The sequence below is a fragment of the Schistocerca nitens genome, chromosome 2 (genome assembly GCF_023898315.1).
Source record: "Schistocerca nitens isolate TAMUIC-IGC-003100 chromosome 2, iqSchNite1.1, whole genome shotgun sequence".
NCBI lineage: Eukaryota > Metazoa > Arthropoda > Insecta > Orthoptera > Acrididae > Schistocerca > Schistocerca nitens.
Genome location: NC_064615.1, coordinates 1,046,406,599 through 1,046,430,439, shown reverse-complemented (window position 1 = coordinate 1,046,430,439; position 23,841 = coordinate 1,046,406,599). Strand labels below are relative to the sequence as shown.

The 23,841-nt window shown below is 40.4% G+C and overlaps 1 protein-coding gene across 1 annotated transcript in view; it reads left to right on the top strand.

The window, feature by feature from the left end:
• The first annotated feature begins 1,702 nt into the window (after nucleotides 1–1,702).
• Nucleotides 1,703–23,841, top strand: part of LOC126237387 (uncharacterized) — a 60,780-nt gene continuing 38,641 nt past the window's right edge. Inside the window, exon 1 of the mRNA XM_049947474.1 lies at nucleotides 1,703–2,333. Within this exon, the coding sequence (XP_049803431.1) occupies nucleotides 1,918–2,333 (416 nt within the window). The 5' untranslated portion in view covers nucleotides 1,703–1,917. The remainder of the gene's footprint in view (nucleotides 2,334–23,841) is intronic.

The window sequence follows — 23,841 nt, the reverse complement described above, 5'->3', positions numbered from 1 at the left end:
TTACTCCTACCTATACATCAAACACTCCCTGGATGATCTCCAACCATGCCCAAAAGTGTCGCATAACTTGTCCCAAGTTTATGCTCAATTTATGCATTATTCTGCTTTTCTGACAACAGGAGTTAACTGGCTGTTATTTTGAATTTGTAAATCTGACCCTAAGACTTTTGACAGTTTAAGTCCAATAGCTACATGGAACATCAAAAGATGATGGACGAAAAAAAACGTGTGAACCATGAGTCACTGATATTAACTGAACCTTATCTATGGTATCTTGCAAAAAAGTCTCATCCTGAGATATCTTTTCCTATTAAACACCTAAATGGAACAATAAACATCGTTAGCAAGTCATGGGAAAATCGTGCAACACATGATTTCAGTATCTCAAAGGAAATACAGCACGTGGTATATTCTTTGGTAGAGACTTACCACTGCTTGCCTATGCTGATTATAATTATGGCAGTAGTATCTCTACTAGATGTTCCACCAGCAGAGTTCTTATCACCCAAGGAGGACCCATTGTCTGATATTGTTGATAGCAATGTCTTATGGCATCTTTGACAAATCAAACAGAGTACCGAGTTGTTGTCTCCTCGATTGACGATTCTAGTTAGATGCAAAGCCTTAAAGCAAATTTAGAATTTCAGGTTTGAATGTGACGATAATCACAGTCAAGGCGCCATACTTACGTCGAAGGATACCTCTGAAGGAAAAATAGAGGCAAGATGCATGTTGAAATTGCAGGAAAATTCTTTAAACAATACATTGGACAGGTTTTCAAATTAAAGCATCTTGAGACGTCAAATAAACTTGCTTACATACTGCCTAAATCACTCAGTAAAAGCTATACTCTTAAAACGTTTGAAGAGTTAAGAAGAAAACGAAATAAGTAGGAACAGTGTTGAGCTTTAATTATCTTTCTTTATTCTTGTTTTGATATTTACATTTTGCGTAATGTTCACATGTGTGTTTTCATATAGTGTTGTAGTAACTCTCAGTCAGAGTTATTAAGAATGGTGCATGAAAATGTGTTCAGTTATTGCATTCTCTGACAAATATTGTGCAAATAGTTACTTACCATTACAATCAATCAAGGCAACTATTCACGTAAAACTTTGCAAGTGATTTCTCTTGGTAACATCAGAATTTACAACAATTCAGAATTTCATTTGGCGATCTGCTGTTGTTCAAGAAGCCATCGTGAGTTAAGGAATAACACTGAGCTCGCTGTGTATTGTCTTCTGCGCCTGGCGGCCGCCATATCTGTCTATGAACATTGGCCATCATGTTATCAGTCTTGAGTCTAGGGTATAAATCAGATTGCTTCCGTCCGTCGTCATCTTGAAAATAAAATCTTCCCATTGATTTACTTCATAATTGAAAGGTCTGAGTTTCAGTATTAAGCAAAAACATGTGCAGCGAGTTAGATCCAATATATAAAGTTGCAATTTATTAGACAAACTACTTTGCCATGGCATTAGATATTAAATAAAACAAATTAATTTTATTTATTCGTTCACTGAATGATTTTCACAACATGAAACTCACTTACGGCTTGTGTAATACCATAGCAATGCTTTTGAATAGTCACGACATGTCTGTATGGAACTCTTTCTTGAAAAACCTCCAGCAGCTAACAAAGAATGTAAAAAGACAAAAACTACCGCGTCGACCTGTGTCATCTTTGAGAGGTCATCTTTGTGTTGTTGAAACAAGTGTATACTATTCCGGCGGTCCTGCATTTTATGGTGTATTAAAATATTTTGTTGTTACTTTCGTCTTCGCACATAGGACATGAAACCGTCTAAGGTGGAAAATAATTCGAAATATGGATTTTGCATCATTTCCTTTTGTTCGAGAGCCGCCACGGAAGGATGAAATGATTGTTTGTTAAACGTAGGTTTTCAGTTTGTGGACATGCACCTGAGCGCTGTACAGAAGAGGAGGACAGCAAATTTTCGGGACGACGAAACAAAACTTTTAATACAACTTTGGGGAAGCCCATTTGTTCAATCGCAGATAAATTCCTCTCATAGAAAAGGGCCCATAATGGTTCAAATTGCTGCAATGATGCATCAGTATGGATTCTATAGAACACCAGAAGAGATAACTACAAGAATACGCAATTTGAAATGCATTTATCACAGAATAAAACGAGCACAGAATAGTGGTGCGTATTGCACGGAAGGGCCTGATTGGCATCATTTTAAGGCGTTAGACGCGATATTGGGTCGTAGTTCATCTACAGAATTGCGGACGGAGCCCATAGCAAAAGTGAAAAAAGAACCTGGTGTAGAAACCTCGGACAATGCTTATACATTCAGCAACGTCTGGTTAGTTTACTTTTCGCACTTTTCAGAGTAGACAGGTGAAGGCTTTGAAGAAAAGATTGCATTCATTGTGGAGTAGAATAGATGCATGTTGAGTATAAATTGTTGAGTATATGTGTTGTTAATCAAAGAAGACAGAATTTACAACTGCGCGCTGAATAAATAACATTTTGTGTGCATGCCCTCAGTTTCTCATAGCTCCTTCCCTTGTGCTGCTTAGTATGGTGATGGCTGTAAGCAGAATGCTGCATGGCAAGCAATCAGAGTTGCATGCTGATATTTGCACGTCACCAAAAAATGGGATGTTATTGCAGGATGTAGACACTAGTGCATCGGATGGGTTCACTGAAAATGCAGAATATTTAAAACCTGTCATTTTGCATTTGATTTTCTCTCCTTCATTGTTTAAAACCATGAAATGATGGAAGTTATTGTTTCATATGTGGTCAGATGTTCTTTTCCCTCATATTTCTACAAGATGTCGAGCGATAAAAAGTTGAAACAATTAGGCCTACGTCATCTACTTATATGTTACTAATTAATTATGCTGGTTAAATTTATGATCGATATCCTGCATTCTGTGGAGCAGTTTTTTTTTTCCTTAAAAGAGGGGGAAACTTGCTATTCTTGACTTATTACTTCTGCCTTGACGTACTGCAGTGCAGCTTAAGCTGCTGCTTGTATTCTGTTGTCTTCTTTGTATTTTTTAAGAACAGCAACATCATATTATTTTAACAGCTGTGGATGATTATCATCTGATATGTTTTAGTAACTGATATGTTTTAAGTAACCACAAAATAATTATTATGAGTACTTGAAATGAAAATAACATTTGTTATGTTGCAGGGTGTGAACATTGATTTTATTGAGTTACAACATACATTAGTTTTCTATGACTGGCTATAAAGTAGCATAGTTTGTCAACAGTATTTGATATATTACTTCCATATCCAACCATTCTAATTGAGATTTTGCTAATTTGTCATTATGTTTGCCATCGCACACCTAGTAATGCCAGACAGTTGTCAATGCACATTTTTCTTTACTCCTCCCTTGTTTTCTTTCTGGCTTGTTTTCTTGGCATGTTACCACATATACAAATTTGCCCTCTCAGTTATCTATGTGAGAGCCAACTGAAGCATACAGTACCACCCTTGTTTCATTCCAGCACCAGTACATGCAACCAGTACATGCAGAGGAACAATCGACATGCATATTAAGAAATAATGAGATGACTTTAACTTTTTGTGATGAAATAGATCAGCAATAGTACAGGCAGAGTTACTGCATTTTACTTACATGCTACATACATGCACTGTATTATTATTTTATTCAGGGTAGGAAAACTAATGGTTCTTCAGAGATTTGCCTTTGTCTGACAGAATTATAGGTCCGTGAATTTTGACGGGGTTCTCGAGTATTGTGCAACAACTGAATTTAAGCCTCCAGACTGTTGTAATGCTTGTGCTGAACACCACCATTGCTGTAGTGTCTGCAGTTGTCATTGGATTAACATTTCTGTGACACTCTTGTATTTACCTATGAAACAAATTCATACAATATTGCTGTTCTTTGGATTTCCTATCTCCCCTCTGTAAATCCTACAGAATTAGGGTCCCATACTGAGAAACGATACTCAAAAATTGATCAAACGGGTTTTGTAAGCTACTTTCATCATAGGTGAATGAAATGTTATTTATTCATCCAGAGACTTGGCATCATAATAGAATACAAAAGAATATATACGATCGTATGAGGATTGGATGGGTGGCAGGCTGTGGTCTTGGTGAAGGATTCTTCCAGTGTTTGTGCATAAGACATGTTCTTTTCTACAACTAGCTTTATCTGTTCAGTCCATTTGAGGTTGCTGTGCACACATACTTCTAGATATTTTGCGGTTGTCACTGTTTCCCGTGATTAACAAGGGTGTAACTGAACGATAACAGGTCTTTCCATCTATTTATGCACAACGTATTTGTCTGTGTTTAGGGTCAACTGCCACTCCATAATCATATGTCTTTCCTATGTGAAACTTACTGCATTTCACTTCAATTCGGTATCATTGTGACTTACTTATGTACAGCTGTACCGACGACAAGTATCTTCATGCCGCTTCAGATGTTATCAACCTGACCATTCAAATTTACTATGCACAGTAAAAGCACTTTACTCCCGTGCAGTAAATCTGAAGCTACTTTACATCTTATAATCCCTCTACATTAAGAATGGTGTGCTGCATGCTTTTTTCTATGAAGTTCTTATTCCAGTCACAGTGCGTGTACAATATTCTGTAATGTTGTATGTTGCTCACCAGGCAACAGTGCATTACTGTAATGTTTACCATAAATCGCAAAACCTCAGATTACCAAAATTGTGCCATTTAGCGTCTTCTGTTTCTGATGAACAGAGCAAACTGAGTTTCACAAGATTATGGTTGTCAGAATGCATGTTTATTCCTACAGAGGATTTACGATTTCTGATAAGATCATTAGTGAGCATGCAATGCGCTCTGTACTTGTGCAATAGATTGATGTCAGCAATATTAATAAGTAGCCGTGTACATTTGTTGTCATGTACACCTGTCTCTTGAAAACGAGAATACTTCGCACCTTTTCCCAATCAGTCCAAATGCTTTGTTGCTGCAATTACCATAAAATAAACTACTGCTAGAAGGAACTTACTTTTGATCTATACAGAACCATGCAGCTCTCCTGGCACTCTAGTCTCTTTTCCCTATGAATCAGTTTAGGCCTAGTTAATTTTGTATTCCACAATCCCTTGTTTCAATATCTGTCATTTTAGCACTTCTACAATGGTTGAAAGGAAAAGACATAGTGCAGTATTCCTCAATGAAACTTTGTGAAAAGATGGAATTCAGTATTTTGGCATTCTCAGTGTTGCCCTTAATTTTGGTGACAGTATGATTAACTTCGATCCATTTGAGATTATGTAAAACTATAACCACCAAGGACTATGTCAGGCTAGCAGAAAAAATTTTTGCATTTAAATTCATTGACAAAGAAAATTATTACAGAACTAATCCTTCTAATCCATAAGTAAACAAAATTCTTCAAAAGCTGTTAAATGAGATATGAGATGAGCAGTCATACTCAAAGGTTTCCAGATCATCTTACATTGGACAGAAATATTTCAGCATAATGAAGAAACCTTAGTCTGTGTTGCCAGAGACAGCAGTCGCCTGTGCATGAGGCATACTTGCTCATGTGAATGATATGATTTGTGTGTGTGTGTGTGTGTGTGTGTGTGTGTGTGTGTGTTCTCTCTATTTCTGATGAAGGCTGTGGCCAAAAGCTAATGTGAAGTGTCTCTTAATTGTGCCTGTCTGCAACTTAAAGTGTCATCTTTATGGTAAGTAGGAATATGTCTTTTCCTTACATAGTTGATAAACCATGAAATGAAATGATCATATGGCATTATTGGTCGGGAGACCTGTCTGGGGTTGTTGGGCAGCCTTGTACGAGTCCTATTTGACATCTCATCATCTGTGTGCCTTTAATGAAATGATTAGGACAACACAAATCTCCAGTTCACTAGTGAAGAAAATCTCTGCCTGGCTGATAACCGAACGGGGAGCCCACAATCTAGAGGCAGCTACAGTAACCCCAAGACCACAAACTGCAGACGAAGAAACCATTAAAAAGTAAAACATCACTGGTGCTGATAAAAATAAAGAATTTTTAGTGTCAGGCGAAGACAACTTTACTGCCAAAAATTATTTTGTGAAGCCACCAAAAACTGCGGAAAGCCTTCATTGAGGCTTCATACCAGACCATTTCAAATACTGTTGTAGTTTGTCTGAATATATCATTAATAAATATTGTTTTCTGATGAACTTGGTTGTCCCAGTCATTGTAAAAGTTCGTAGCTTTCAGTTTTGCTAAATAATATGTTGACCAGCAGTGGGATTGGGAAGTAGTATTATATGATATATTTTGAAAAAGGTTTCTAAATTTAAGCAAGTTGTGATATGATGAGTACATTTAGGAAATAAGAGTTAGACATGTTCTGAAGGAATTTTATTAATCTGGACATTGATATTCCCTGTATGCAGCAATTGCAAAATCTTAAGACCCCAACTAAGTCATCTGTGATACCCAATGCTTACTGCACCATCATATCTATCTTAAGCCTACATAGTCCAGTCAACAAAGAAAAATTTGGGGGAAAAACGGTGTGGCCACATTTTTTTTTTTTTTTTTTTTTCACAGTGGTAGGGTAGTGTGTCATGGACAACATAGTAAAAATTCTGCTTGGTTGGCGGTGGGGGTCATTTAAAGGTCACTTTTTTATGTTTTCCTTTAATAATTTGAAAACCGTGGACTCTAGTGACTACTTCCCCGTGCAAAATTAAGCTACATTAATTTTTCTACCAAACAAGGTCCAATTCATTTTTCCTCGGTGACTAATAGTTTCCAAATTGCAGGGCATGGAAAAATTACAGATTATTAAAAATAGTGTTTTAATGGTATAAAATTACTGCTTACTATCGAATGAAGTTGGTTAAGAACAAACATTAAATGTGTGAACCATATCTTAAATGCAGTAAACCCGTATTAAGGGATAAATTGTGTTGTGGATGTGCAACAGGTCGGAGGGGGAGAGATGGAGGGTAGGAGCGTGAGGGCAGGTATGTGGTCCAGTTGTGGTCATGCACATCTTTCCTTCAAAGGGTGTGCAGACTGAAGATCTAGCAGGTGATTGCCCCCACTACCTACTGCATTGTCATAAGAAGCAACTAGAGGGTTTTCATAAGTTTTACGAACTCTGCAGCACACCTTATGAAGAAAAGGCGATGCAGTGGTCGGACACATTTGGGGACTTTATTTTTCACAAAGTACATTAACACTGCTTGGAATACAGATATGAGTTGTTAATAATACTAATAGAAGAACATATATGGATAGAATCTAGGCTACTTAAATCTGTGCACACTGTTCTACCCTGCTATAGGGGAAGTTAATTCTTACAAGGGAACATCCCAATCGCACCCCCCTCAGATTTAGTTATAAGTTAGCACAGTGGATAGGCCTTGAAAAACTGAACACAGATCGATCGAGAAAACAGGAAGAAGTTGTGTGGAACTATGAAAAAATAAGCAAAATATACAAACTGGGTCGTCCATGTGTAATATAGGCAATATTAAGGGCAGTATGAGACGAGGAGCGCCATGGTCTCGTGGTTAGTGTGAACAGCTGCAGAACGAGAGGTCTTCAATTCAAATCTTCCCTCAACCGAAAATTTTAACTTTTTATTTTCAGTTTATGTGAAAAACTCTTATGTTTTCATCACTTTTTTAGGAGTGATTATTACATCCACAAGAAAACCTAAATCGGGCAAGGTAGAAGAATCTTTTCACCCATTCGCCAAGTGTACTAGTTAGGTGGGTTGATAACATATTCCTGTCATGTGACGCACATGCTGTCACCAGTGTCGTATACAAAATATCAGACATGTTTTCCTGTGGAGGAATCGGTTGACCTATGACCTTGCGATCAAATGTTTTCGGTTCCCATTGGAGAGGCACGTCCTTTCGTAACTAATCACACGGTTTTGCGGTGCGGTCGCAAAACACAGACACTAAACTTATTACAGTGAACAGAGACGTCAATGAACGAACGGACAGATCATAACTTTGCGAAAATAAAGAAAGCAAAATTTTCAGTCGAGGGCAGATTTGAACCAAGGACCTCTCGTTCCGCAGCTGTTCACGCTAACCACGGGACCACGGCGCTCCTCGCCTCACATTGCCCTTAATATTGCCTATCTTACGCATGGACGACCCAGTTTGTATATTTTGCTTATTTTTTCATAGTTCCACACAACTTCTTCCTGTTTTCTCGATTGATCTGTGTTCAGTTTTTCAAGGCCTATCCACTGTGCCAACTTATAACTAAATCTGAGGGGGGTGCGATGGGGATGTCCCCTTGTTAGTTGCTCTGTGCGGCAGTTATAGCATTCTTCCTGGAAAGGCAAATTTTCTCAGTGCTGAGTATCTAGTGCATCACCAAACCTCAAGTCTCCCAACATCTGAAGAGGCCCAAAGACTTAAATGTCTCTCTCTGCAATGAAAGTAGGTCACCAAGGTGTTATGGAACTTCACATATTTCAGCATAAGTTAAGCAGTGCATTACAGCGGATTACTGTGCTAGACTTGAACGTGGTCAGTTGCATTCCATGAGACTTATTCACACTTACCTTGGAAGATACACTGTGGATGTGCGGTCAGTGCTGCCCACCTTATAAGTGCCAGCAATTCCTGAATGGGAGAGGTTTATGTCTAGTAACACAATTAATGGTGAGAAAATTACAGCAGCTTTCTGACCATTCATTAATTATTCACCAAATGACTTCAACACAATTACGTGACTTTACAGTCCACTGTCAATCATAGACAGCAGCAAGGTGCCACATTTACTAATCCAATCCCATGCCCACCAACATGACAAAGATCACCAACAACATCACATTAACTAATTAGACACTTCTCAGTTAGGCACTTCTCAACCATTATTTATAGGAATGTATTTTTACATAAAAACTGACTTAATAACTCTGAATAAGTACTCATTTAATAATAAATTGAAAGTAACTTCACTATATAAAAATTGGCCACGTGCTGAGAGGACAAGCTCTCTGAGGGTTCTGTAGAATCCTAATTATGTATATAGACAGTTCATCCATCCTGGGAGTCGAGAATCGTAACAATTTTTGCCTGTTGTCGACAATGATACTCACAAGTTATTGGCGCCAGGAATTTCATTTCTTTCAAGAAAGTTTTAAGTTTGAAGTCTGATAACAAATGACAAAAGAAATTTTTTTACATGATATAATTATATATGAACAAATATTTGGATTATTTCCTTTATTTATATAATGGAGCCTTGCTTCCTGTCAAATTTCATTATTCTATGTCAACTGGAAGTATCCTGTAGGATTTAATAATTGAATATCAAAATGGTCACAGGAATGTTTGATCCTTGGGAGAAGTCACAAAATGCTCAAGGAACTGAACTGGAAGACTCTCGAAGATAGGTGTGAACTATCTCGAGAAAGTCCATTAACTAAATTTCAAAAACCGGCTTCAAATGACAACTCTAAGGATATACTATAATCTCCTACGTATCGCACACATAGGGATTGTAAGGATATGATTAGAATAATTACTGCATACACAGAAGCATTCAATCAATCATTCTGTCCACAGTCCATATGTTAATGGAATGGAAAGAAACCTTAATAACTGGTACAGTGGGGTGTACCCTCTGCCATGCACCTCACAGTTGTTTGCAGAATATAGATGTAGGTGTGACATAAATGGTCGAATCTTTTGATTGCAATGCCTTAAAAGCTTCAATTTTTTACAGCATCAGGGGATTGTAGACCTTATTGTGTTGTTACATTTCAATTTGATACCTGTATCCGTTCCTGAGAAATCAGTTTTTAACATCTGGACAACAGAGTGATCCTAGAAGGGTTCTGTTTTTGTTGATTTAGCTATGGGACCCTTAAAACTAGCTTAGTGAAGTTATTTTGTGTACTTATAAGAGAAACAGCTTCACAAAGTGAGCAAATCTGTAATACATTGGTCCTCCTCTGGCCCTTATGCAAGCTATTCAGCTTGGCATTGATTGATAGAGTTGTTGGACGTTCTACTGAGGGATATCGTGCCATATTCTGTCCAAATGGCACATTAGATCTTTAAAATCCTGAGCTGGTTGTAGGGCCTTGCCAATAATGCTCCAAACATTCTCAGTTTGGGAGAGATCCGGTGACCTTGCTGGGCAAGAAAGGGTCTGACAAGCAATAGAAACTGTAGTCATGTGCAGGCACGCAGTAGCTTGTGGAAATGAAAGTCCAGGATGGCTTGCCACAAAGGGAAACAAAACATGCATTTTAGAGCTCATGTGTACTGGGCAATTTTTTTCATGTTTTGGCCCCTGCTTCCAATGTGTGGAAGACAAAAGAGCTCGCACTAGAAGAGATTTGTTTTACAGCATCGAAGATAAAGTGCTCATACCTCTAAGTTAAGCATTTTTGGAGCCCATGTTTACTAGACTTTTTTACTTCTTGTGATCATTCCTGTTATATCCCAGAATATTGATGATTCCTCGTGGGACACCCTATATATTCAAAGGCAGATATTACTGTGGTGTCTAATAATGAAACAGTGGATGTAACTGGAATGAAACTACTTTGGCATGATTTAAATCTTGTAAAAGGGTGAATAGAACAACAACAGAGAGCTCATTTATACTGTAAAACAGATGAGCGTTAATTACCTGTTCACTGGGATGATAATGGACAGATATTTTCATGTGGTTGCATTGTAATCAATTTAAGGTGATGTGCCAGACTCTTGGTAAAATGTTGCTTCAAGAAAAAAATTGCTTCATATATATGTAGTCATTGAAAGATACTGTAATAGATTATGTTCCACATTAAACTGGGCAATTGTGTATTAGGTCATGTAATCCAGTTCAGTTTTCAAAAATTCCATGCTCATTCCATAATGGAAGGCCTTTGATTACTGTCCGAATCAACAACAACACAATATTTTACATCTTAGCAAAATATACTCATAAATGTTCAGGGTAACTACAAAAGAATCTTGATTTTTATGTACCTGTATTTAACTATGCATATAACTTAGAATAGCAACTAATACATACAGCCTGTCGAAATACTCTCCTCCACAATTGATACACCACTCCTAACGCTGGTTCCAGTTCTGCAAGCAGTCTTGGTATGCCTCTTGCCAGATCGCACGGAGCGCCTTCTGCGAATTTTCTTTTATCTTGTCTATTGTTGCAGATCTTTGTCCTTTCAATGAGATTTTCAACTTTGAAATAAAACAATTCTGCAGGGGCTAGGTCTGGAGAGTACGGAGGATGAGGCAGCACAGTGATTTCGGTTTTCCTTGCAATAATCACACACCAACAGGGATGACTGTACGGGTGCCTAATCGTGATGCAATAGCCATCAGTTGTCGCAACATGTCCTGATAGTACCATCAGTTAACAGTTTGTCCCTGTGGCATGAATTCATGATGAACTAATCCTTCAAAGTCGAAGAAAACTACCAGCATGGCTTTGACATTTGGCCTTACCTGATGAGCTTTTTCTGCTTGTAGAGAACCTTTCCTGACCCATTGTGAAGACCGAACCTTGGTCTCAACATCGTAACCACAGACGCACGTCTCATCACAAGTTATGATTATCTTAAGGAACATTTCATTCTCATTTGCACGATTTAAAAGCTCTTCACAGATTGTGAGGCGAAGGTCTTTCTGGTCTTGACTCATGAGCCATTGGATGAACTTGGTGGCAGCAGGATGCCTTCCAAGATGCTGTGTCAGGATTTCATGACATGACCCAACTGCAGTGTTGCATTCTTCTGCAATCTCTTGGTCAGTCAGTCTTCATTTGGCATGCACAATTTTGTTGACGTTCCTGACATGAGCATCATCGTTAGACATCTTGAATGAGAGTGATCTTTAATTTCCATACGGCCATTTTTAACCCGTGTGAACCATTTGTAACACCAAATATGGCTTAAGCATTCACCACTGTAGGCTTTCTGCATCATTTGGTGTGTCTCTGTAAAGGTTTTCTTGAATTTTGTGCAAAAATTTAATGCAGACGCACTAACTCTGCCATTTCAAAATTCGCAAACTTTGCGGCACAACATTCTACTCAATACAGCACTGAACAATAACTAACAAACATACAACAATGAAACTTCCAGCAGTTACACATTAACACAGGCATGTGCTGGGATGCCAACTACATTTCGCTCCAACACACCATTGGCATGAAATATTATGAATGTTCCAGAATTTTTTGGACATACCTCATGTTATAGATATCCAGTGTAACCTTTAGCCAAACTGCAGCAATGCAATTCAGTACACAGATATTGCAGCCTATTCCCATCCACAGTAATCAGTCCCACAGTGGTATGATTGCAGAATGTAACCAGTTTGTGCAGTGCATACGTTTCCAGAGTTATAGGTTGTTCAGATTTTTTCATTTCTTTTGTAGTTACCCTGTGTAATTGATGCTGAAAGCATGTACGCACACATTCGGAGGAACAGCACTTCTGTTGTGTATTATTATTGTAATTTTTGCATTGTAACTAGTCCGACTGCACTAGAGCTCACAAATAAATTCCAAGAAAGACAGGTAAGAGCTGAAGATCCAATCAAATTAATTCTGTAGCAGATTGCTATGCATCATATAGAAGACACATTGAGTGGCAGACAGGCACAACAAAAAGACTGCTATACTTTTAAGCATCTTCAGTCGTCGCTGTAACAATCAGGTTTTTCTATAATTTTGTTTGCTAGGATCATAACAGTTCTCATTCTTAATCTTACTACTAAAAAAATTATAAAGTTACCATCATTACTCATGTTTTTTTCTTACGTCTTTTTTTAAACGTTTTGCTGCTCATAAAGTGGTAGATTTTTGTATGCAGCACTTTCACTGACACTAAGAAGAACTTTAAAGTCAATGAACGTGTATCAGACAAATATAAAATTAAAAGTGAACTAACATTTCAGTCGAGGAAATTAATGTGCATAAACTTGTTTCTAGTAATTCCAGTCAATCAAAGTGTATTAATGAAAGTTTACTTGGTTCACCAGCCTCGTCGTTAATCTGCTAGACAGATTCGTCCTTGGACAAGCTTGCCTCCCAGTACCCCTAAGGCAATGCGTTAATGCACCACCTCCTTCTTCAAATCACACACATTTCCTTACCTCTCAAATTTGTCACGTAATTTCATTATTGTTACATGTGATGAAGGTTCCATATTAAACTCTGCCCTCCATGATCTCTGCACTTCTTTTATGTTTTCACATTTCCAATAACACTTTACACTCAGGTGACAAAAGTCAAGGGATAGCGATATGTACATAACAGATGGCAGTAGATTGCTTACACAAAGTATAAGAGGGCAGTGCATTGGCTGAGCTCTAATTTGCACTCAGGTGCCTGACATGATTATGGCTGCTCAAGGGAATTAACAGATTTTGAGCACAGAATGGTTGTTGGAGCTAGATGCACATGACATTTCATTTGGAAATCATTAGGCAATTCAGTATTTCAAGATCCACAGTGTCAAGAGTGTGCCGAGAATACCAGATTTCAGGCATTACCTCTTACTACGAACAACACAGTGAGCCTTCACTTAATGACCAAGAGCAGTGGAATTTGCATAGTTGTCATTGCTGACAGACAAGCAACACTGTGTGAAATACCAGGTGTACCGGTATGAAATGAGCGGGGTTTTTTTTTTCCTTTTTTTGTGAAAATGAAACACTAATTTTGAATTGAAAAGTAAAAACATTTTATTCAATGTACTGACCATTGCTTTCTATACATTTTGACCACCTTTCTGGCAATTTGTGGACACCACGTCAATAGAAATGTTCGTCTTTTGAAGCAAACCAATCAGACACCCAATTTTCATAGGAATTGAAGTGTTCCTCAGCCAATGCGTGTCCCATTGATGAAAACAAATGGTAGTCGGAAGGGGCCAAGTCTGGTGAATACGGCGGGTGGGGTAGCAGCTCCCAGCCAAGTGTTTTTATTGATCCTGAACCCGTTTTGCTTTGTGTGCAGGTGCATTGTCGTGTAAAAAATTTACTTTTCCATGTCTTCTGGCTCATTCTGGTCTTTTTTCGATCGATGCGTAGTTCAAATTGATTATTTGTTGTCTGTAGCGATTAGTATTCACAGTTTCACCGGGTTTTAGAAGCTCATGATACACCACTCCTTTCTGATCCCAACAAACACAGAGCATTGTCTTCTTGCCAAATCAATCTGGTTTTGTAGTCGATGTTGATGGTTGTCCCGGATTAACCCATGATTTTTCCCATTTAGGATTCTTAAAATAAATCCATTTTTCATCGCCAATAACAACTCAATGCAAAATTTGACAAATGGTTTTTCGGTTTTGCATCTGTCTTTCACTCAATTCATGTGGAACCCATTTTCCACACTTTTGGATCTTTCCCGTAGCTTTCAAACGGTCAGAAATTGTTTGTTGTGCAACATTTAGCATTGCTGCCATTTGCTTCTGTCTCAAAGTATCATCTTCATCCAATATTGCTTGCAATTCGGCGTCTTCGAACTTTTTTGGTCGTCTTCCACATTCTTCATTTCTTACATCAAAATCATTATTTCTGAACCGTTGACACCATCTTTTGCATGTTGCTTCTGATAGAGCATGATCACCATATGCCTCGACAAGCATTCAATGCGACTCTGCAGCACTTTTTTTCAAATGAAAACAAAAAATGAATGGTTTCCGCAAATCATCACTTTCTGGTACAAAATTCGACATTGTTAACACGATGAAAACATGATGATGTTTGTTCCATGACTTGATGTATACTAAATATCTTTGACAGATGTCATCCCAACCAAACAAAAAAAAAAAAAAAAAAAAAATTAAAGCTCATTCACAACAAATGTTCCCTATCGACACATTTGTATCGTAACGCTCATTTAATACCGGTACACCTGGTAACAGCGGAAATCAATGTGGGAAGTATGCTGAATGTGTGGCACAGACCCCACAAACCAAGGACCCAGGTCGTCAACAAGGTACTGTGGAAACTAATGTTGGCTCCATTATAGTGTGGACTGTTTTTATGTGGAATGGACTGTGTCCTCTGGTCCAACTGGACAGATCATTGGCTGAAAGGGACTATGTTTGATTACTTGGAGACCACTTGCAGCCTTGCATGGACTTCATGTTCCTAAACATTGATGAAACTTTTATGGATGACAGTGTGCCATATCACTGGAACTCAGGTGTTCATGGTTTGTGTGAAGAACATTCTGGACAATTGGAGCGAATGGTTTGGCCAATCAGATCGCTCGTCATGAATCCCATTGAACATTAATGGGACATAACTGAGAGGTCAATTAGTGCACAAAACCATGCACTGGAACACTTTCACAATTGTGGACAGCTACAGAGGTAGCATGGCTCAATATTTCTGTAGGGGACTCCCGATGACTTGCTGAGTCCATGCCACGCCAAGCAAATATACCTCCTCAGTTTTTAAAGTTCAGACAGTGTAACCCCCTTTGGAGAGGCACCTTGTATAACATCAAAACAGTGACTCTTATGAACTGAAGTTAGATATATCTATTTACTGACTGATAAGCCAGGAAATATTCAAAAGACATCATGATTTGTTTTTAATAACTTAATACAAACAAGGATGACTGGAACTTTTCCCTGGCTTGTCACTTGGCCCTAGAACTGTATTTAGCTGAATAAAATAAATGCAAACAACATGTCAGCTTATACTAGGACTAATTGAATCCTACAACTAATTGAAACCAAAACAAAAACAATGCAAAAGATCTTCACACATGCATCATTATCCAGATTATTGATACACTGTTCACTTATAATCACAGCCAACACTGTAATGGCATTTTCTGTCAGCATAAGCCTAATTTGAGACAAACCTAGTGAGAGCCAAGATAACATAACATTCCCACAATGAGAGCAAAAACTGCTTTAAATTGTGTTGTCTGGCAAATTAATAACAAAAATGTGACCATACAAGAATACCATTTACAGCAGCTATTAAATACATGTTCAGTAAACTAAACAGTGTGGAAGCTTGCTTTCCGAATGAATTTATCTTACATTTGCATACATGACACTCAAAAATTCATATTAACAATATTACAAAAAAGGATAGTTGCTACATGTTCTTTAGCCTGGATTTCCCATTGTTCGAAAAATTCCTATTAGAGTGATTAAAGCTGTAAAAAATATATGACTGCCATTAATATAACAAGTGATCACTTGAGTCATGTTGATAAATTTTATTGTTGGCGTAAGTGACTCTTTTTGCAAGAATATGATGCAGATAACTCGGGAGGTGATAACAGATAACTTATATTATTTGGATTGATCATTTAGGAAAAAGGAAGAACAGGAATATTGGAAATGTGACTGGATTATACTCAGTGCGTACAGAAAGAGAGGTGCAAAAATATTACAGATGAAAACACAAAGTAGGGAAAGCATATGGGAACAACTGAAAGCCAAGAGGAGATAGAGACTAAATTTCACATGTGGAAAAAGTTGGGTACAGTAAAGGGGCAGTCACACTGGAGGCAGGAAGTATATTTTATGGGGAAGGTTGTGTTAAAGTTGGAGGAAGGTGAAAAATGGCATGGACGGCAGTAGGAAATTAACATATTGACTGACACATGCGCGGTAATGGCTGTTTCACCCCCATCCTAGTGCATCAGGCATGAGGCTCTGCTGTGGCCACCAGTGGGCACACGGTGTCAGGCATAAGGCTCTGCTGTGTCTTTGTGGCAGTCAGTGTAAATTGAAGATATGTGAGATGGTAAAGAATATACAAGCCTAATAATATATACCATTAATAAGGTAAGAAAAATGTAACAACAGCAAATAGCAGTAACGTAGATAACACAAGTTGGAAAAATCTGTGGCAGGAAAATGGTGGACTAAGTGCCAACTGTCGGGGTATCTTCAGGGACAGATTGTGGCATGCACTAGATAAAGCCCTCACATATTTCAGAGAAGCCTCTATATTCCACATCTCGTTCATTCAAGAAAACGTGTATCATCATTCCTTCACGTAACATCTTAGGGAGAAAAAGAGAGAGAGCCAAAGGATGTGGTAAATTTCATAGCTCTTAATAGACTTTTCTATATATGAAATCTCTGATAGAGTGAAATCGTTAAGTCTTTTCTGATATTAAATAGGAAACACTTCTTAATGTTCTGCAATATTATATTTATTTAATTATTGACTCAAATATAGTGAAAAAAAATTGTACCATGTCCTAGTAAATCTACTGCTTTTTGGGATCAACATAACTTGAAATAAAATAAGTATGTAAAATAAATAGAAATTAAAAATAAAGATGAGATAAAGATTATAGAAGCTATTTTAAATCTCATCTATGCAACTACAAGAAAGTACACACCAAACGTGTTTCATTTTATTTGTATAAAACATCATCAGTAATCGGTAATGAAGTATCTTTGCAGTTCAGGTTTCTTTTTAAATATAAAAACAGAAAGCAAGACAAATTGTAAATAAGTTTCATTACAGACCATTGATGATGCTTTATATCAATAAAACTAAGCACATTTAGTGACAAAAATACACATTTTCCTGTAGTAGCACAGACAGATTTAAAATACCTTCAATAATTATAAAGCAACAACAGACACTAATACCTTACAAATCAAGAATTTAATTAGGTAAAGCCTACAGTTTTCCCATTTTCATAGAACTCGTCTATAGATGAGCCTGTTATGGGCTATAAATTATTCCTGGAGGGACTAAAAGGTGCTTTGTAGTTGTTGTGGCTCTTGCTTGTCCAGAAAAAGAACAGGATGGATAAGTAGAAGCATTACCACTAACATCAGTTAATGTAGGCTCTTAAGTGGATGAGTTAAAGATTCCTACCTCACCAAAGGTTCATGTTTTGCAAGAAATCCATTATAAAGCCAACACAACACCTTTACTAAGAGACTACAACTTCCACAAGAAGCGTATGTTATTGGAGTTAGAGAACCAAAGGTGGAGTAGGCAAGTTCATAAGTGATGCAGACCATATCTCACCTGTCTACCATACACACAGATGCAAGAAGTTGCTGCTCACCCCATACATCTATCAAGCTAACAATGTACACAATATACCTGCTACCACATGACATTATGTGCAGTGACACTCTGTAAGATCTCCAACAAGAACTATCTGCCATATTTCTCCTAATTAGCAGCTTTAATGAATAGAATTTGTTATAGAGCCAAAGGTAGTTCAGTTGGAAGCTGCATCAGTTTTGCACACCAGTAACCACTTGCCAGTACGGATTCACACTGGAAACAGAGTGGAGACTGACATGCTGCCACAGAAGTGGGTGTACTAGTAAGGAAATTTGGATGCCATACAACCATATGGCTGAGTGTATGATAAACCAACCAACTGACACATCTATCCTAACATTAGACAGTGATATCAGATAACATTCTGTTGACATGTGGAGCACAAAGGAAACAAGTTCTACAATTTGGGACATGAATGCAGTTGTGGGAAAGTTTGAGTGTAATATGTTACCAGAAAACTTCATAAGAATTTTTGATTGGGAGAATCGTGGTACATTCATTGATTAAATAGAACTTGCTGGAGTACTGAAGAGAATTCCTGAATTCTATCACCCATCAATGTAATGAAAATGATTAATTTTTGAAAACAGAATTGGATAGTTATAAGAACCTACTCACTAAGTGACAACATAAGAAAATCTATCTATTTTGTGACGGCGTTCGTAGCGACAACACTTCGCTGTAGAAACGGCCTACGAAGTCACCGCCACACTTTTAATAGCGGGCCGAGCGGTCCGCTGGAACAGTGAACAGAAAGATGAAAACCCAAACACTCGGATTAAATGAAAGTCGGTACTTATCTTTATTAACGACGATACAGAACACAGTGGTGAACATGGTCTACAGAAATCTGTCTAGTTCGAGTCGGTGCGGCTAGGTCAGCGTCGGCTGACGACAAACCACAACTCTGCTGCGATGAACACACAACTGACTAGCAGGTACACAATTCGGTGGCGAGTATACAACTGAGCGGCGAATCCAGAACTGTCCTAGCACTCGCGACTCCAGCGCTTAAGAAGCCAGAAGCCAGCGGTGGCGCGCGCAGACTTGCGGCGATTTCCTGTATCGCTGGCGCTGCTTATGCGGTCGGCGTCCGGACTTTGATGCTGCCAACCTTTTTGGCAGCGGGCTCGGTTGGCATTACTGGCTAGGATATAACACTCCTCCCCCCCAAATCGCCGCACCGTCGTTGAATAATGACGTGGCGAGCGTCGACGGCGGGGGAGGGGTCTGGCCGTAGACGTAGCAGAAGAGACCGGGGCGGAGACTGTTGTCGGTGGCAGTCCCCGGTCCGCACCCCAGCATTGGCTGCGCGGGGCCTCGGGAAACACCAACTGAAAAGTGAGTTCAGGGTGCACGCCTGTGACCACGGGTGCAGCTTCTGGTACTGGACGCGACGGGGCGTCGGGACCCACGAAGAGAGGCAGCGTCTCCTGACGCTGTGTCGACGGCTGCTGAGTGGGCGCCGGACAAGGCGCTGCGGTGTCAGACTCCTTGGGGGTGCCCAAGGAAAGCGGCTGCAGTACAGGCTGCACAGCCACCGCTTGGGAAGGCGGCCCGGCTGAGGGGTCGACGTCCATCTGCTCCGAAGGCGGTGGCGACTGAAGAGGGACCGCCGGAGCGACCACCCGGGGCGCTCCCGTATGAAGCTGCGCGGGAGGCATCAACGGGACGGGCTGTCGGCGTGGTAGCGGCGACGGCTGCTGCTGCTGCTGCCCTGGGGGCTGCAGCGAAGTCGGAAGGCGCGGCTGGAACCCGCCGCGGACCAAATCTGTGGACAAAGAACGAGCGGCAGAATCCGGGTGGCCAGCGCGGCGCAACTGGTTCTGATGCCTCCTGTGCACCCCAGTAGCACCTTGAACAGTATAAAAACCGCGACCCTGGACACTTATCACGGTACCACGTTCCCAACGACGGCGACCGTGATAAACTCTGAAAAAAACGGCATCGTTGCGCTGAAAACGCGTGTGATGCTCAGAAGCGGCGGGTCGATCTGGGGGGTGCAACAACCGTAGTAGGGTGCGATGACGACGGCCGTGGAGAAGCTCCGCAGGCGAAGGGCCGTCGCGTGGCGTGGTCCGGTACGACGACAGGAACGTGATGAGGGCCTGCTGACGAGAGTGCGTAGCACGAAGGCGGTCCATATGATCCTTGAATGTGCGTACAAAACGTTCCGCTGTACCATTCGATTGAGGGTGGAACGGCGGAGTAAGAACATGGCGAATGCCATTGGCAGAACAAAAACCTTCAAATTCAGCAGAGGTAAATTGTGGACCATTGTCAGACACTAAAACTTCTGGAAGACCCTCAATAAAAAAAATTGAAGTCAACGCCTGTATAGTTTGTGCAGACGTTGTAGACTGCATGGGCACAACAAACGGAAAATTACTAAATGCATCTATCACGATGAGCCAACGAGAATTCCAATATGGACCAGCGAAATCAATATGTACTCGCTGCCAGGGACCGGCAGGGCGTGCCCACTCAAAATAGCGTTGAGGCGGAGCAGCTTGGTGTTCGGCACACGTCGAACAATCTGTCAGAGGAATCGAAGACATCATCCGCAGCAATCGGCAATCTAGAAAGCGCGTCAGCGTTTGCATGCTGAGCTGTAGGGCGATACAGTATCTCATACTGGTATTGTGATAACAAAAGAGCCCAACGTTGTAGTCTCTGAGCTGTCCGCTGAGGAACTGGTTTAGACGGATGAAACAGCGACGTCAGGGGCTTGTGATCTGTTACTAAATAGAATGGTCTACCATAGAGGTAGTGATGGAATTTTGTGACACCGAACACAATAGCCAACACTTCCGTGTCCAATTGGCTATAATTACTCTGAGCTTTGTTTAACAATTTAGATGCGAACGCAATAGGACGTTCGGTGTTACCGACTCGGTGAGACAACACAGCACCGAGACCGAAAGAAGAAGCATCACAAGCTAACACCAGAGGCTTGTTAGGGTCGTAATGGACCAGACAACGATCATTCAATAAAGCCTCTTTTAGCTGCTGAAAGGCTGATTGGCAATCAGCTGACCACACAAACGGAACATTCTTATGGCGGAGACGATGCAACGGTGCAGCAATCTGTGATGCATTAGGTATAAACCTAATATAATATGTCAATTTGCCAAGAACTGCTTGCAATTCATGCAGATTGCGAGGGGCGGGCAAATCACGAATAGCTGCTAAATGTGACTGGGAGGGATGAATGCCTTGAGCATTAATAACATGTCCCAGATACTCCAACTCCGTAAGGAAAAATGAACATTTATCGATGTTGCAACGTAGGCCTGCCTGAGACAACACTGTAAACAAACACTCCAAATTACGGAAATGTTCAGCAGGCGTCCGACCGGACACAACAATATCGTCTAAATAGTTGCAACACGATGGCACATTAGCCAGAAGTTGTGACAAAAAACGCTGAAAAACAGCCGGAGCTGACGCACAACCAAAAGGCAAACGCAGAAAACGGAACAACCCCAACGACGTGTTTATGACAAAATACTGTTGTGATTGCTCGTCGAGGGGCAATTGCAAATATGCTTCACGGAGATCAATTTTGGAAAAGAAACGAGCTTCCCCTAACTTATCCATCAGCTCGTCCGGTCTAGGTAAAGGAAAAGAATCAATGACAGTCTGAGGATTAACTGTCGACTTAAAATCAGCACACAAACGTAACTTGCCAGACGGTTTCTTTATAATAACTAAGGGAGAAGCCCACTGGCTCGCTGAAACGGGTTGAATAACACCGTTGTTTTGCCAATGACGAAGTTCATCTTCTACAGGTGCCCGGAGGGCGTGAGGCACTGGACGAGCACGAAAAAATCGAGGCTGAGCATTATCTTTTAACGTAATATGAGCAGCAAAGTTCGCAGCACAACCGAGTTCGTCTTTAAATATGTCACTGTATCGGTTACACAAATGGTTTATGCTGTCTTGAGGAACAACAACAGAATTAAGTTGCAACACATTGTATTGGATAGACAGGCCAAACAAGTCAAAACAGTCTAATCCGAAAATGTTTACACTGTCTGTAGCGCGGAGCACTGTGAATGAAACTGTTTTTGTATTGCCACGGAATGTGGCTGGCACGCTACATACACCTAACACAGGAATTTGTTCTCCACTATAAGTAGCCAAAGAATGTTTTGCCGCTGAAAGTTTAGGGCGGCCGATAGCCGCATACCTAGCACTATTTATGAGAGTCACAGACGCACCAGTGTCTAATTGAAAATTGAAGGTCTTATCCTGGATGCGTAGCTTCACAAATAGTTTATTACACTGTCTGTAGCGCGGTGCAGTGGAGGCGGAAGACACAAAATCAGCACGTTTAGCACGTGTTCGCTGCTTACGACAACTCGTGGGTTGGGCGTGTGGAACAACAACTCCCGCTTCACTTGCAGTCTGTACATTACTTTTTACAGCGTCTGAATTACGCTTGGGTCGCATAGCAGAGGGCCGGGTGGGTGGCTTATTGCGAACAAGTTTATTACCCACATGAACCGTGGAAGAGTCTTTAAACGCGACCTTCTGGGCGGGCTGGCTTTGAAGAACATGAACATCCATGGGCTGGGCAGCACTAGAATTGTTCTTGCGTTTACGCAAACAAACAGTCTGGATGTGTCCTTTCCTTTGACAAAAGTGACAAACCGCGTTTCGTAACGGGCAACGTTCACGTGGATGAGCAAGAACACACTTAGGGCAAGACTTAACTCTATCATTTTGCACACGCGGCTGACGAATGTGTTTAACATGACGCGGCCGGCTAGTGTTTACAGTCTGACTCTGCCGGTGGGGCCGCGGGCGTGACATAACTTGCTTAGCACAGGCAATTTGAGAAATACATGGCTGATCTAACTCACACTCAGCATAGTCAAAAGTATCTTGGGCTTCAATAATGTTCATCACAGTCTCTAATGACGGGTCAGGCAACTTTAAGATAGCAGCACGAATACGAGAATCTGCAATGTTTTGAGTAATAGCGTCGCGTAACATGACATCACTGTAGGAAGCTCCACACACACAATTAAATCGGCACTGACGGGTGAGGCCCCGTAAATCTGTTAACCACTGTTTATTAGACTGATGTGGCAGTTTCTTTAATCTGAAGAACTTGAATCTGGCCGCTGCCACATGAACTCGCGACTCGAAATACTCAGCAAGCTTGGTAACAACGACGTCATAGTCTAAAGCTTCTGGCTTGGATTCCAGGAACAACTTACAAAGTAGTCTATAGACTGACATGTGCGCCTGCAACTGCGCGAAATATTCTTGCCAGTCTTCTCGTGATGCCTCAAAAGCACGAAAAGGCTGTACTGCCTGTGCTTGTTCCTTGTGTGGTGGTGGATTAGCCGCTTGTTTGGCGATTGCTTCCACCAGACTTTGTATTTGCTGACTCTATAACAAGATCAACTGTTGTAATTCGGCAGACATAGTGAACACAAATTAAACCAGCCCCCAAAATTCTATCTCAAGAAACAAGTTAAACCAGCCCTGCACACGAGTTTGGAAGTCCTCGTCACCAGTTTTGTGACGGCGTTCGTAGCGACAACACTTCGCTGTAGAAACGGCCTACGAAGTCACCGCCACACTTTTAATAGCGGGCCGAGCGGTCCGCTGGAACAGTGAACAGAAAGATGAAAACCCAAACACTCGGATTAAATGAAAGTCGGTACTTATCTTTATTAACGACGATACAGAACACAGTGGTGAACATGGTCTACAGAAATCTGTCTAGTTCGAGTAGGTGCGGCTAGGTCAGCGTCGGCTGACGACAAACAACAACTCTGCTGCGATGAT